At 23.9% G+C, this 17,393-nt stretch overlaps 1 protein-coding gene across 1 annotated transcript in view; it reads left to right on the top strand.

Annotated features, from left to right (window-relative positions):
* Positions 1-3,981: 3,981 nt before the first annotated feature.
* The window catches only part of LOC129618647 (ubiquitin-like protein 3), an 81,749-nt gene continuing 68,337 nt past the window's right edge, over positions 3,982-17,393 (top strand). Inside the window, exon 1 of the mRNA XM_055533527.1 lies at positions 3,982-5,048. Within this exon, the coding sequence (XP_055389502.1) occupies positions 4,893-5,048 (156 nt within the window). The 5' untranslated portion in view covers positions 3,982-4,892. The remainder of the gene's footprint in view (positions 5,049-17,393) is intronic.

Genomic DNA, 17,393 nt, shown 5'->3' with positions numbered 1-17,393 from the left:
ATCATAGTTCACAATATCAGATACCGTGCTGGTTTAGAGACATACACAGAAGGAATCAATCAATTTACAGATATGAAACCAGACGAACTTCCATTTGGTTTAATGTCTCATTAATGAAATAATACATTATGTATTTTCATTCATATAACAATGATTATATCTGATAGAGGTTATAATGTACATATGTACGTAATAATTTGCAAAATATTTTTAAGTTTCTTCTACTTGTTACAACCAAATATAACAACTAATTAATATATAATCAATTATAAATAAATTATCTGTGGTTACAACTTATGAGTATAACAAAATCTTTATAAATTAAATTAAATATTCTGATGGAAGTTATTATATGAAAGTTCCAGAGCGTGAGAATATCGCCTGCTCTTTTTTTTAGCCCATTTCATACACCATAAAAAATTTTTCAAATTCATTAACATATTTATGTACATACATTTATAATAAAATAATTTATTTTAAATAAAAAAATAATACAAATATAATTATTAAGCAATTTCTCTTTTCCTTTTGCTGGAAAATATATCAACGATATTATATAGTTACCATTTTTTTTGGTTCTTGCATTTTTAATCGATAATATTTTTAATTCAGACTATTTAAGACATACAAAGGTCCTATAACTTAAAAGATTAGTAGACCTGTAACTTAACAAGTCAGAGTTATGACCAATTCGACAAAAAACTCACTGAAAGGGATTTGTAGATATTTGAACTTTGAAAGTACATATTTTTAACCCTTTTCCAAAAACACTTCACAAGTTATCGCCTCAAAAAATTTGTAGAATTTATATTTTTGGCACCTTATATTTCCGAAACAACAAACTTTCCAAATTTCTATTAATGCAGAAAGTGAACACTAAATACCATATCATCAATTTTTTTTGTTTCATCCTATACGATTTTTCAATGTTTTTTAAGCAGTATTTTCACTTGCTGAAAAGAAAAGTGTTGCGTTACAAACCACTGGTAATAATATTCTGATTTTGAATTAAGAAAAATAAATTTATCCGTTTGAATATTCATGTATGTATGTACATATGTATATTAAATTTTTTTGAATATATGTATGTATATATGTATACTAAAATTTTGTGGTTAAAGTTTGTTCATACTAAATTCTGGGTATATGTAGTAAAATGAGTTTTGAGGGGAACAATTGGTTATTAAGTTAGATTTAGATTTTAAAAACATTTTCCATATTTACATTTTTAGAATTGCAATATGAGCTGGCTAATAGCTGGTCAAATTTTAGTACGGACTCAGTTCTTGATCGATCAAAATTTTGACATTTTTTCTTTTTATACGAAACTAAAATGATTAAGTTCAAATCAATATTTTACCACTTTTTAACATTTTGGAAAATCTTTACTTGAAATTGCCTATCACTAACGATTTTATGACTATAATAAGTCTGTATTTTTAAAAATTTTATAAAGTTTTCGCATGCACTCGTCTGGGATAATACTTTAAAAAAAAAAATGAAAGAAACTGATGACGTTTTCATATTTCCTTCAAGTTTTGTAAAGTAAAATTTAGTGTTTTAAAAATCTTACAGCTGTTGAAATACACATATTTTTGCCTTGGTTATGTCAGAAGGTTTTATTAAAAATTTTCAAAAACAATAATTTTTTTTTTTTAAAACTTTTTAATTAAAAATAAGATATAGAAAATGGATTCGCAATTGATTTTTTTTTTAAGTATGACACTTTTATAATCCGAAATTAAAATTTTCGGTTTTTGGTATAACCAAAAAATATTTGTTTATGTTTTTTTGAAAATTTGACATTTATCACGTATTTATAAAGTTTTAAAAATTTTTCTCAACTTTTCCGTCTTTTTTAAATGAGATTTATTTTTTTTTGGGAGAAATTACATCATTGTTTCCTTTTTAAAGTTTTTTTCAAGTTTTATACCAGACAGACCTAATATTTATGTATGGATATATATGAAACAACATGGTACTCTAAAACTTTTTTGGATTTCTATCATCCGTTTTTTTTCTATCATTCTAAACCTCCGTTTCTTTTTTTGATTAATAACGGTTTCCTATTTCATTAATATCTAAGGCTCCCGCAAAACAAGTATAAAATTAAATTCATAAAAATCAGCCGGCTTAACAATAATTTTAGTTTCTCTATAATTTAAATCACGGCGCTCACATCAATTTACTTGCGCTAGCATTCTAGCCATTTGGATACATATATACATATATAGAAATGCAGTAACAATTGGTTAACGTTGTATCAGGTTATACGTAAAAGTATCGAGTACAAATTTTGAAAAACATCGATTATATTGCGATATTTTTCTTTTTGATATATCAAATATTTAAAATTTTTTTTGAAAATGACATCGAAATTATATTTTATAAAAAAATATTTATATTTATATACACACATTTTTTTATCATTAAGATATATGGATGGTAAAAGTTATATGATTTTTTGCGCGCTAATTGTAGCTAACAGAAAATTTCATACAAACAGAAAATTGAGGAACAATTGGAAAAAATCAGTTTTTCGTTAAAAATAGATATAGCTACTACAAAAATCTTTTGCAATTTTTCTGATCAAATTACATCAGAACTTTCAATCAGCTGTTTGGAAAACTTATTTTAAATCAGAAAATATTTTTTTATTTTGCAATAATATATGTAATTGCAAAGTGTTCAATAAAAAGAAAACTAATAACATGTATTGTTTTATATCATTTAATTCAAATTTTTCGAGTTAATTCTCTTTATTGCACAAACAAAATAAGAAACAAAGTTTAGTTGCTCATTTTTCTGATACATAGCTTCAATTGTTTATTATGTCAGTTAAAAGCTTCAAAAAGACGTTTAGGTATTACATTTCAAATCATTATTAGCATTTCAAATTTTTTCGAATTTACTTTAATGAAACTTCAGGTCAAGTAACGTTTATATGGATATGAAATTGGCTTCAAGTACACTTGAAGCTGCCATATAAAAGAGGTAATCGTTAAGTCAAAAACGAAGCAAAAGTTATTTTTCGCGGCGAAATGTCAAAATTCATGTAAAATACACATTATTATTTAAATACACATTATTTATATACATTATGTCATTCTGGAACTGCCTATAATGAAGCGAAATTACCGATACGAATTTAACCGAAAAGGGGAAGTGTAAAAGCATAACCAAAGCGGTGAGCGGCAACGGTGAATGATGTAGGTTGTTAACCCAGAACAACAACGGCAAAGTCAACTGTACACAAATGGAAACAGATGATGCCAAAGAAAAATATGATTTCTTGATTAACTTTTTGAATTAAGTTTTTCAATGAAATTCCCTGGAAACCAGTCTGCTAAAGGTTTCCAAATAATTTAAGTAATTATTAGAAAAAACTTTGTTCATATATACATATGCCTTTTGTAATAAATACCTATGTAAAGAAAACTTTCTTGTTAACTCTTCAATTTTTACTGCAGCACTTTACGGTAAAATACTTTTATTATACTTATTTTAGTTTATCAATTATGTATCAATTTAGTTTTAACTGTGTATCAATTTTCTCCTATATTAATTTTTATTTTTAAAATACTATACTCATCACAAAAATAAAAAATAAAAATATATATTACTAATGATGAGAAAGGAGTGTCATTATAAAAAATGCAAAATTTTTTAGCGGGAAAGTTTTTTTTTATAGCAGTGAGTATCTAAATCGGAACTTTGCTCTTTGGTATTTCTGAATAGAAAATATTTTTTACACTGTTAGAACCAGCCTAGGCTAAAGATGTCTATTGGTTTGGTGGACATGAACAGAATATGTAATTTTTATTCATGATATGCAAATACAATAAAAAATTGCACAACCCTGTTTATTAATAGAGAAGATTTAAACCAAATATTTTTTGTACACCGGCAGCACATTTTAAATAAAATGGCTGTTCCACCAACAAAAACAAAATTAATACATTTCATTCTGGCAAAGAAAATTACGATTGACATTTCGTTCGATTTGATTGTGTGGTAGTGGACGGAAACATTTTTTCAATTTCGTTGAGAAAGAAAAAGTATATTTTGCATTTAAATGTCGCAAGTGTTCAGCAAGAAAAATTGAAAATATTTCGCTTGTATATTTTAAATAAAATTGTAAAAATCGTATTAAAAATTTTTACATGAGCTAATATGAAAATTGGAATTTCTTGCTTTTATAATTTCCCGATGTAGAGAAGACGTTTTTTCTTTGTTGCACTATTACCTTGCAACTGAAAAATTTACATAAAAAATCAATGAACGCTTGTGTTATACAATAATAAAAATTATAAATATTTTACATATATATATATAAAACATTTAAATTATGTGCAGTAGAATAAGATAGTGAAAAAAAAATTTAGTAGTTTAACAAATTATTAAAGTAAAAAAAAAGGTGCAATGAAAATTTCAATAGTTTATTAATAGCAGAAGAAAAAGTGTAGATATATTTAATATAATATAAAAATATATGTATGTATGTATGTACCTACAAAAAATAAGTATATTAGAAGGTTTTCTGTATTGTAAAGGAAAAAAAGTTGTTTTTAATTTTTATTTACCACATCATATTAAGTGTTTTTAATTTTGTTATGATTTCAAAATCCCAAGGTTGCTAAATTTTACAAAAAAAAAAAGAAAAAAAAAGTGAAAAATAAGATTGGCAAAATATCAAATTCATTAAAAAAAATATATGTATGTATAGGTATAAATGAAAATTTTACATTCTGTAAAAAAAAAATCCTAGAAAATATTTTTTGTCATTTTATTTTCTAAACCTTAGTAGAGGGTGAAAAAATCGTGATTTAATTTTTTTCTTCAAAGGAGTAAATTATATTAAAAAAATCTTCCTGTCCATATTTATAATCCAAATGTCTACCACATCAGCTGAATCTCCTACATTATCATCACCATCATCATCTGCGCCTGCAACCGCCACAACACCCCCTACTGGGATTGCTGTAGCACAACCAACAAACAGCAGAAAAACTACACAAAAAATGCCTAGAGGCATTCCGTCAGACAAGGTAAGTTAAAAATTCTTTAAGCACACATATGTAAGTACATAGTATATGTATGTATATATATATAATATATATAAGTATATATATATATTTATACTGTTTCGCATAATTAGGACTCTGAATTTTTATTTAATATTTTCATTTTTGACAAAACATATTAGAAATTTTAACTAAAATTTACGTGGGTATTTCTGAATACAAATCTATATATCTACTTATGTACATATGTATATAGACATGTGCACGCAACAAATATTCATTTGATTTACATAGTTGTTTGTCTCATTTGTGTTTACGTATGGTTGTTATATAAATAAGTGTAAAAATATTAACATGCATAAATTATTACGATGTAGATATATTATATTATTAACTAGAAATTCATCTATGAACATATGGGTTTGTTATCCTCGTTTTTTTATATTTTCTTTTCTCTCTTATTCTATGAAACTTAAAAATGTTCTATTAAGCAGATGACAGAGAAGGTTTAATCCTGCTACATGTTCCTTTGTATTGAGCACCTACGATATTAATAGATGTGTGTTCACAATGTTTTAATGTGTTAACAACATCAAATTGGAAAGTAGATGGGTAGCTACTAAACTAACACTAATCTAGGTTTTTACAAAATTTAAGCATAATATAAAACACAAAGCTACAAAAATAGCTTAAACTCTTATTTTAAAATATCTTAACAAAAAGTGACAAATAGAAAGAAAAAAACTTGTTTTTTCGTAGATATACAAATGTGTATATGTATCTTACTTATTTACAAAATAAACACGTGAAATCTTGTTAATTTTTTGACCACATAGATAGGTACTAATATCAACACATGCGTAACTTCCTTAATAGGTATTTGAATATTATTGTAAATAGAAATTAAAGCAAACAAAAATTTAATATAAGATTGACAAGTGCGAATATTTTAATTTTGATTTAATAAGGTATACAACTACAAGTAGGGATAACGATTTCCCTTTTAAAATGAAATCGTAATGGAACTGGAATTGGACTGAAAGTGCTAAAAAAATCGCACCTTAAAAGGTTCTACTTAAAAGTTGTTCTACTAAGAAAAATATAAAAAGACTACTACTTACCATACATTCTACTCTTTTTTTTGCTAGCCTTTGTACATATTTTGCGAAGTAAAGTAAGTACATATGTGTTAATAGAATATAAATAACGATTTAGGTAGCTTCATTACTAATTTCAAAGGTAAAATTTGTCCTTACACAATAATTTTCTTTTTCCCTTAAAAAAAAATTGTTCTCTAAACAATTGGAAATAAAAACTATTTTATTTGCGTATTTTTTATTTTTAACATTTAAATTAAAATTGTATTAGAATTATTATAAATACATAAAACGTATTGTGAATTATGCTTAGTCCATGAAGTATTGTGTGCAACTTTTAGGAATGTCTGTGTTATTGGAGTTTGAGTCCACTGAGTTATTTTTAAAGAAAAATACAATGAAATTTTAGAATAATTTTATAAGAAACAAAGTAAATTATAAGCAAATCAGAAACTTTAAAATTTTAAGCTAAGCACAACTTCTGATTCTATGGAATATGTGTATTTAATGAACAATTTTTGAAAAAAAAAAGAGCAAGAGAAAACGGTTTCAGTTTTAGCTGTGTACAGGAATTAAATAATATTTCTTCTTCATTTATTTTAACTATTTACAAAAATCTGTTCGTGCATAAACTGCTCAAGTACTTACTTTGAAATTAATATTCGTGCTAGTACTCGCTGTATTAAAAGTAAGAATTCCAGAAATATGTCACATTTAGTTTTGAATTGTACAAATAAAAATATGTTTCTATTTCTATAATTTAATTTTATTTTGAAAATATATATCAGTGCCCGGAAACCGAATTAGGGAACGATTTCATATTTTTTAACCATATCTGAGGAACTAAGTAATTGATAAAATTTTTGGAAATTTAAAACTTACTTATTTAAGTTCTATTTGCTACAATAAGTAATTGACGAACGGTTCAAGGAATTAGGATAAGATAACGTGAATCTCTATTAAGAGCCAAATTTACATTTTTCCAGATAAGGTAAGTGTCCCTATTACTGACATACTTCGCAACAAATTCAACTTTGGCGTGAGATATTTTATGTGTAGGACACAATAAATGATCATGTTTCCGATTTTTTGAATAATTTGGATAATTGAGAATAATGTTTTTTATAAAATTATTTAATCAAAATATTTTTTAATTCATAATTTTTCGATTAAAAATGAAAAGCAAAAATGTTCCTAATATTGACATAACCGCAAATGTTTGTGTCTATTACTGACAGTTTGTGTTCCTAATACTGACAATGTAATTTCATATGCTGTAATCTATATTCTATATATGAATAATGGTTAAAATGGTTAAAATGATAATATTAAATAAAAATGGAATAATAATTTAGATTTCTACAGATATTTCATCTTATTTCAAAAAAAATTAAAAATGAATGAAAATATAATTCAAACAAAAATAAAAAAAATATATTTTTATTGAATTAAAGGTAAAAATATGTGTAATTCAGCTGATTTGAATTTATTATTACTGTAGAATGTACTGTTGCTAGTAGCCTTAATATGCAACAATGAATAAATAAAAATTTTTAAAAGATATTTATGAAAATCTAATTCGAAATTACATAATGTTTTATAAAGTATTATAAGTAAGATTTGCTACAAATGTATTCTTATAAATAATACCTAAAATATGATGTACCATATCACACGAAATTATAAGAAATCAGATCAATATATTCTAAAGCTGCTAATAAGCCTATTCTAAAGCTGCTTTTTGCTTTAACAAAGACTATTTATGTATTAAGTACGTAACGAAAGCAACCCATTCTCAATTTTTAGAACAACATTTTGGGTTATTAAAAAGGACTACTTTTCTTATTTAAAGAGAACCATTTCCGTTGTGATATTTGTTATAACGTTAACGTTTACAGTAATTTTAAAGCATTTTTTTAAAAACCGAATTGTACTGTTTATTGACAGTATTGTATACAATATTGATACACAATTTATTAGACGAATATCACTATTAAAAAGGTAAAAAGGTCGTAGTCAGATATAGGTTTTCACAAATGTAATCGATTTTCATTTGACTGAAATAGTTTAAACAATTTTAAAGTATAAAGAAATTATTTTAATTAATTAAAATGAATATCAAAATTAAAACTTTATACTGACATAATTTTGTTCATAATATTGACCCTCTTTAGATCGTATTACTGACACCAGTTTTTAAAGGTAAAATACTCCGAACCTGTAGTAAATTCTTAGTGTCAGAATTCGGACATTAGAAAGAAAATTCAAATTCGATTTTAATTAAATAAATACGAAAATAAAAATTTAAATATTTTAAAAATGACGTAATTTATAAAAATACGGATTTTTGACGTATTACTGACACATATGTCAGTAATAGAAGCATGGTCGAATTTTAGATGTTTCTAATACTGACAGAAATTATTTGTTAAAATTCTTATTTATTTAATGTTTTTACTCCGATTTACTTATAAAATAAGATAAAAAATAATCAAAATATTTAATTTAATATAAATACATATATATTTAACCCTCAAATAAGTCAAAAGGCAATAAAAACAAAATCGGAAAAATTAAGCAAAAAGTATAAGAAATTCTCCAATTCAACCCACCATTGCTATGTCTAGGGAAACAAAACTGATTTATGCCCAATATTTTGGAGTTATTTCAAAACTAAATAAAAGAAAGTATTGCGATAATTTGAATTAATCTAGAAATAAAAAAATATATATAAGGTAAGTGTAGCTAATACTGACAGTGGCGGTAATACTGACATATATGAGGTTTTTTATAATTATTAAGAGATTTTCTCTATACAACATATATATATATTTTTATTTCTAGATTAATTCAAATTATCGCAATACTTCCTTTTATTTAGTTTTGAAATAACTCCAAAATATTGAACATAAATCAGTTTTGTTTCCATAGACATAGCAATGGTGGGTTGAATTGGAGAATTTCTTATACTTTTTGCTTAATTTTTCCGATTTTGTTTTTATTGCTTTTTGACTTATTTGAGGGTTAAAAATATATGTATTTATATTAAATTAAATATTTTGATTATTTTTTATCTTATTTTATAAGTAATTCGGAGTAAAAACGTTAAATAAATAAGAATTTTAACAAATAATTTCTGTCAGTATTAGAAACATCTAAAATTCGACCATGCTTCTATTACTGACATATGTGTCAGTAATACGTCAAAAATCCGTATTTTTATAAATTACGTCATTTTTAAAATATTTAAATTTTTATTTTCGTATTTATTTAATTAAAATCGAATTTGAATTTTCTTTCTAATGTCCGAATTCTGACACTAAGAATTTACTACAGGTTCGGAGTATTTTACCTTTAAAAACTGGTGTCAGTAATACGATCTAAAGAGGGTCAATATTATGTACAAAATTATGTCAGTATAAAGTTTTAATTTTTATATTCATTTTAATTAATTAAAATAATTTCTTTATACTTTAAAATTGTTTAAACTATTTCAGTCAAATGAAAATCGATTACATTTGTGAAAACCTATATCTGACTACGACCTTTTTACCTTTTCAATAGTGATATTCGTCTAATAAATTGTGTATCAATATTGTATACAATACTGTCAATAAAACAGTACAATTCGGTTTCTAAGAAAATGCTTTAAAATTACTGTAAACGTTAACGTTATAACAAATATCACAACGGAAATGGTTCTCTTTAAATAAGAAAAGTAGTCCTTTTTAATAACCCAAAATGTTGTTCTAAAAATTGAGAATGGGTTGCTTTCGTTACGTACTTAATACATAAATAGTCTTTGTTAAAGCAAAAAGCAGCTTTAGAATAGGCTTATTAGCAGCTTTAGAATATAATGATCTGATTTCTTATAATTTCGTGTGATATGGTACATCATATTTTAGGTATTATTTATAAGAATACATTTGTAGCAAATATTACTTATAATACTTTATAAAACATTATGTAATTTCGAATTAGATTTTTATAAATATCTTTTAAAAATTTTTATTTATTCATTGTTGCATATTAAGACTACTAGCAAAAGTACATTCTACAGTAATAATAAATTCAAATCAGCTGAATTTCACATATTTTTACCTTTAATTCAATAAAAAATATGTTTTTTATTTTTGTTTGAATTATAATATGATAAATTTTTAATTTTTTTTTTAAATAAAATGAAATATCCGTAGAAATCCAAATTATTATTCCATTTTTATTGAATATTATCATTTTAACCATTTTAAACTATTATTCATAAGTATATAGAATATGGATTACAGCATATAAAATTACATTGTCAGTATTAGGAACACAAACTGTCAGTAATAGACACAAACATTTGCGGTTATGTCAATATTAGGAACATTTTTGCTCTTCATTTTTAATGGAAAAATTATGAATTAAAAAATATTTTGATTAAATAATTTTATAAAAAACATTATTCTCAATTATCCAAATTATTCAAAAAATCGGAAACACGATCATTTATTGTGTCTCACATATAAAATATCTCACGCCAAAGTTGAATTTGTTGCGAAATATGTCAGTAATAGGGACACTTACCTTATGTTGTATAGAGAAAATCTCTTAATAACTAAAAAAAACCTCATATATGTCAGTATTACCGCCACTGTCAGTATTAGCTACACTTACCTTATGTTAGGGCATTTTCATAATTTTGTGCAACACTTCTGTTAAACTAGACAATACACCTTCCGCTTAGTTATGTACAGACCGCGTCAGATTTTTTATTTTTGCCTACCTTGATTCAGAAATATCTTATTCAAAATGTGTAATTAGTTAATTTAGTCGTAATCATAAGTTTGATTACAATTTTCTGAATAAAATTTAATTATTTATGTACTACATTATTATAAAATCTAATTATGAATTTTAAAATAAAGTACTTAATTAATTTCTAATTAAATTCTAATTAATTTCTCTTAACACCTTAATTAAAATTCATTGATGTGTGATTATGGAAAATATTTCTTGTGGTACTTTTATAATATTACAAGTCTATTCATTGCCTAGTAGCTGGATGTATAAGTAATTCTTGATTTTAAGAAAAGAACATAATTTTCTACACATTTTATATAATATTTAATTTTACTTTAATTTTTAGTTTATTTCTAATTTATCATTAACTACTTTAAATTAAGATTTCTAATATACTTTCATATCAAATTATTTCTTTAAATTTACTTTCACCTGTATTGATAATAAATTTGTAATTTTTATTTATTTATACTTATTATTTATAAAAAAAAGGAGTGCATTTTCTATTATAGAATTTTTAACCTAAATTGTTATACAATATTCATTTTTAAATGAATTTTATAAGAATTTATATAAGTATATATTTAAATATATGTGAGTATATATGTATAAACCAAATGTGTTTAGAAATTTTCAAATTTAGGTGTAAGTATAGCTACTATACACGTATCTATTATGTTGCACATGTATTAATTTTGTACTTGTGTTCCATAACAATACCTTTTTGATTAGATATCCGTTTTCTAGAGAAAAAAGAAGGTTAAAACACTTTTACTTATTTTCTTTGCTTTGTTGCAGAATAAATACAAAATAATTCAAATTTGTATCTATTTATGTTGAATGCCTACATACATATTATTATTATGAATATAAAATTAGAAAATATTTTCTACAATGAGTTACGGTAAATATATTTCGTTATATTAATAAGTAAATTTAATAAGAGTAAAAGTAAGTAAATTATAATGTGATATCAAACTGAGTTTATTTGGAATTTATGGCTTCATGAAATAAAATTATTGTGATACTTATAAGAAATTGTAGGTATTTTAGAAATTCATTAAAAAGAAATTAAACCAACATGTATTTTAAATTAGTACAAAGCAACGATTTGGTTTAGCAAAGTATAACTAAGTACTTATTTAAAAGAAACAACAATAAATATTTTAGTATAAGACTCAGCACAAAACGTAGAATTATTAGTAAAAAGTTGTGAAACAATTTTTAAGTTTGTAAATAATTTAACAGAGTTTCTCATAAATCAAATTTGGAAAATGGAATTTAATTATTAGAAATGTTAAAATAAACAAAAATATTCTAATTGAATTGATAGTCTTTTAGATCTTTATTATACCTGCACTTTCCATAAGGGTATATTAACTTCCCTGCATCTCCGGTCTGTACATGTTTGCATGTATGAACATGGCTGCTAGGTTAATTGGACCAACTCGAATATCATGTACGAGTAACAGCTAAAAACCAGAAAAACTAATTTCAAATATTGCAATAAAAGTTTTTAAACTCAGATCACATATTCTTATGATGTGTAATGATTTATAAGAGTAATAAAAATGCTATAATATTTCTTATTTGCTTTATCTCGCTAAAGGATTCATTGGTTAAATCGAAATTGGAGAACTTCGATCGGAGAATCCTAGCTTTAACGAGTTTTTACCTCAAGACTTGTAAAACTATAAAAACACAGACACTCTAATTTAGTGATAATTTTCCAGTGCGTTCATTCTTTATTATTCAGAAATGTTTCTGTATCCAACATTAATTATTTAAATAATTTTGTAGTTTTTAACAAGATCTTTTCGAGTTTTACCTCGTACTTAATCAATAAAAGTTGCTCTACTTATATTGGTGAGTTTTTACAATCTCTTCAAGCACTTGAAACAATGACTAGTTTTCTAATTTAGAAGAAAAGAACCTTTAATAAGCTAATACGTCTTTAAGTTTCCAGAGTTTATTTTATTAATTTTTAGAAATTTATTGCTAAATTTAATCTGTCCATAAATCTTTAAGTATAAAAATGTTTTTCCTGTTTCTTAAAACCGAGCTAAGACCAAGCAATTTTTGCAGGAGTGTGTAGGACAAGAATTAAACCATACAATTGCAATCGAAATTAAGATGTCTAAGCTACGAGTACCGTACAATTTATGTAAAAACAAATTAATAAGACCATAATTTTTAAGTCTAGTTCTATAGAATGGCGGAAACAAAATATTTGTTTTAGTTTTTTGTTTATTACTTTATTTATTTTTAGTATAAACTTTCCTCTTTATTTGTTGTTTATTAACTTATTTGTTAGTTTTTTTTTAAATTTTTTTTTTTTCGGTAAAATACTTACTTATTTTATTGGGTCAACTTAAATTGCATTCATGTAATATTCACAAAGCTACATACATTCACACAACACATTACCAAAATATACAAAGATAGATACATAAGTAAGTAGGTATACATGTATGTGCAATTATACTCGTAATAATTTTTTGTCTCAAAATAAATGAAGTTGTTAGAGTTTTGTTGAATGAGAAAATATTTAGATATGTTTTTTATTTTAGGACTCGCCAACCTTAATTGAAATATGATTTGGTAGAATGAGTCCTGACTTTCATAGCTTTACTGTTCATTATGGTTCTCTAATATTATGTTACTCATGGAAAAGACTTAATGTACTTTATAGTTGGATGCTTCACAAATCACTTGGACAAATAAAAATAAGTTAGAATTATTTGAATAAGAATGAGTAGTTTGAATTGAAAACATTATAGAATGAAAAGAATTATGAGAATCTCAAAAATTATATAGCTTACATAGAGTTAGAATTTCAGAATAAAATCATTTTTCTGTCGAAGACCATACGTTTGCACCCTAACTTATCCTACAAAATTTACTTATATAGTTATTAATTTTTTTTAAGAGAAACAAAATAAAAGCATAGGAAAAATGTTTGGTGACCGTTTCTTGTACCAATTTTGAAGTTCTAGTTTTCAAAAGAAATTGAATTAAGTAAATGGAAAATAAAGAAAATTATTCTCAATTTAATTTTCTTTCTTATGTTTTTTTTTTTTGAAAGAAAACTAGTTTTTCTTTTAATGCCATATAATAAACGTGGGTAAAATTATTTATAGAGAGTGTTAATATATTATGTATAAATAGTCAAGTATTGGACTTCATATACTGTATCTCCATATACACTATATGTATACAATTATGCTGCTGATAGTTAATGTTAAGCTTCAACTAATGCACAAAAAAAAAACAATAACAAAATATAACTGTATTACTTTTGATAATACAGTTATATTTTGTTATTGCTATTTGTTTTGATGTTTTGGTTTTAATGAACGAGTAAGTAAGACAGTGAACAGGGGTTAATGACGATTTTCATTTATTTTTTCTTTTTAGTCAATGCAAAGAAAAAACGTTTTTCATCTTGCTTTTTTGAATTTTACTTGTTTAATAAATTTTACAAAGTAAATTCAAAAATTAGTTCAAATTGAAATAAATTTTATGTGCATATATATACAATACATACATGTATGTACATATGCAATATGATTTTTTGTGTTATATAAAATTTTTGTATTAGATTTTCTGTTAAAATTTTTTGTTAGTATAAAATATACTAAGTAAGTCTCGCACAATAAGTTTAAAAAATTAATTTTAGAAAGATACTTAATTTTTAGGTAAATAATAATATGAGCGGTAAATTACTTATGTAAATTTAATAACTTATTGAAATTTCGCTAAAACTTTCTCGAAAACAAGAATTAAACGAAATAAATTAGTTATATGGTATTTATTTGTTTACGCGGTTTTTCTTGTCAATTTGAATTTCGAATGGAATCTGCGTCAGATCTAGGTCATTTTCTGCTAAATTTAAAATGTCTGAATTGATATTGGTCATGAATTCTAAGCGTCATAATTCTCAAAATATATTGGTCATGCTACTTAGAAATATTTATGTATAGTTAATAATTACTTAAAGATCTAATATACCAATTATAAAATTTGCTTGTTATACATTATAATATGTCGACAGTGACATTGTATGGACAACCTAACTTCAATAAATTTTCAGATTTTCGTTAATTTCAATGAAATTCTTACCATAATATACTTAATATTAATATAGAATTTTTAATGGATAAATTTATATAATCAACAACAACATACTATCATACCTAACGCAGATCATTAGATCTAATAAAAATTGCTATTGAAATCTAGCTATAATATGCTGTATAATGTGTGAATGTATGGACATTATAAATTTACATTACTAATTTATGTAGTTTAATATTCAAATTACATTGTTTGAATTTAAATTAACAAATTGTAAATATAATAATTGTTGTTTAATTAGTTTTAAAGCAATTGTATTAAAAAAGAATTTGTAATTTAACCGAAATCTCATTTGGTTATTACTATTTATTGAAGAATAAATTACAGGGTTATTTACATAAATATTCGTGGATATTATTTATGGGTTAGTTTTAGTTTTTAAATTTTAAAATCCTATTCAAGCTTTAAATTGTATCAATAATATTTCAAGATTTTATCAGTAATTTTTTAATATTTAAATGTTAATGTCTTATGTAATTTCTATGACATTTTTAAAATTAATACTTAATCTCAAATGAAAAATTTTAGTGATGGTTAGCCTTTTAATTTTTCTAGTACTTAAATTTCTCCGAAAAAATTTTGTTAATACTTATAATTAAGCTAATAACTTCAAAGTTCAAGAAATATTCGTAAATTTTACAACCAAAATTGGTATTGTTCCATTTCATGCATTTAAAATCCGACCATTGTATAATATTTAAAAACAGAACAAACGAAAAATAATTTTCGTAAAATTTTCCTTATTATACTTATGTAAAAATATTTTTATAATTTATATATGTACGTAATTGTTAAATAAAATTACTTTATTGTCTACTAAATCACAACTATTTTTTGATAGTTTAACGTTATAATGGTATTACATATTATTATTATTTAAAATATTATTATTATTTAAAATATTATTATAAAAACATTGTCATGATATTTACGAACTGTTGTACTTGTTCATTCAACTTCTATTATAGATTTGTGTTCTAAGGTTAAAATTACTTTTAAAGTAACATGAGTTTAACTGTCATATTCAAATGTTTGCAAAATGCGATTTTCTATATGACGTTAAAATCTGTGCAAATTTATTGGCAGAAAACGAATTAATGGATCTTTTCAATAATAGTTAAGAAGCTAAATACAGTCATTTTTGGATAAATGCCTCACCCGACTTCTAGAATCTTAAATGTTTTTTCAAAAAGTTTGATCTGGCTTTCGCAGCATTAAAACGGGAAACGCCGTTAAGCATAGTGCATATGCCCAGTGAAGGCTGTATATATTTATTTTTAAAATATAAGATTAAAAAAATTGAATGTTTTGGTTTCATTTATTTAATAACGAATTGTAATTTAGAAAAATAAAGGTCTTGGAACTTGTAAGAGTCGCTATTGCCTTCTAATGTTTAAAATGCTATTAAAATTTTATTAATATGCCACTTATAGTACCAATAATAGTACTACATGAGCATACTATTTAAATGTATAACACATAAAAGATAAACTTTTTTTTGACATTTACGTTCTTTCAATTGATTTTTTCTAAAATATTTTTTCGTCTCTTTAAATCAAAATATAATTTTCTAAATAAGAAATTATTTAAGCATAAAAACATTAAAAGTAGGTACTTACTTATGTACTTAAATTTTTTTTTAAATTCAATAAAAAAATATAGCTTGTACGTTAATATTTAATTAAAAATATTTTGTCAAAAGTGAAATTTCTTATTGAATTTTTTTCTCCCCATACAACTTAAATGTGTGAATACAGCTATGATTTTTTTAACATTAAATTCTTAGATCGTTCTAATATTTTTATATCACTAGAATTACCACCTTTTTTTGACATATCGCAATCAGATAAATAATTACGTGTTTATAATATGTTAAAGCGAAAATTTTCACATCTATAAATATTGTGAATGACTTAGAAATATATCAAAAGCCTTGATTATTATAAAAATTTATTTGAACACTTATTTTATTAATAGGATGTTAAATACGAACTATAAGTACATTCTATGTATAACCGTAGGTTTCAAAAATATTACGTTCCATGCATATACATATGTGTGTATATTTCTATCTACCCATACATACATACAAACTGGATAATTAAATTTATTTCTTTACTTTTATCTTCTCTTAAAAACTTTTTTTCAAGGATTTTTGTAAATAAAAAAATTCTCTGCTCTTATTTTTTCATTTGAAGTTCTTCAGACTTTACTGGATTGTTGTGATTTTTCTTGTTGTTTTTTGTAATTTTTTTTCTCTTTTATTTAAAAAAAAAATCAAAGAAAAAATGGAAAATAATTTTTGTTATTTCAGAAAAATCATTACCGTAAAATTAATGTACTGTAAAGG

The sequence above is a fragment of the Condylostylus longicornis genome, unplaced genomic scaffold (genome assembly GCF_029603195.1).
Source record: "Condylostylus longicornis isolate FDR11 unplaced genomic scaffold, ASM2960319v2 ptg000010l, whole genome shotgun sequence".
Lineage (NCBI taxonomy): Eukaryota > Metazoa > Arthropoda > Insecta > Diptera > Dolichopodidae > Condylostylus > Condylostylus longicornis.
Note: the sequence above shows the minus strand (reverse complement) of the source record. Positions and strands in the feature narration are given on the sequence as shown.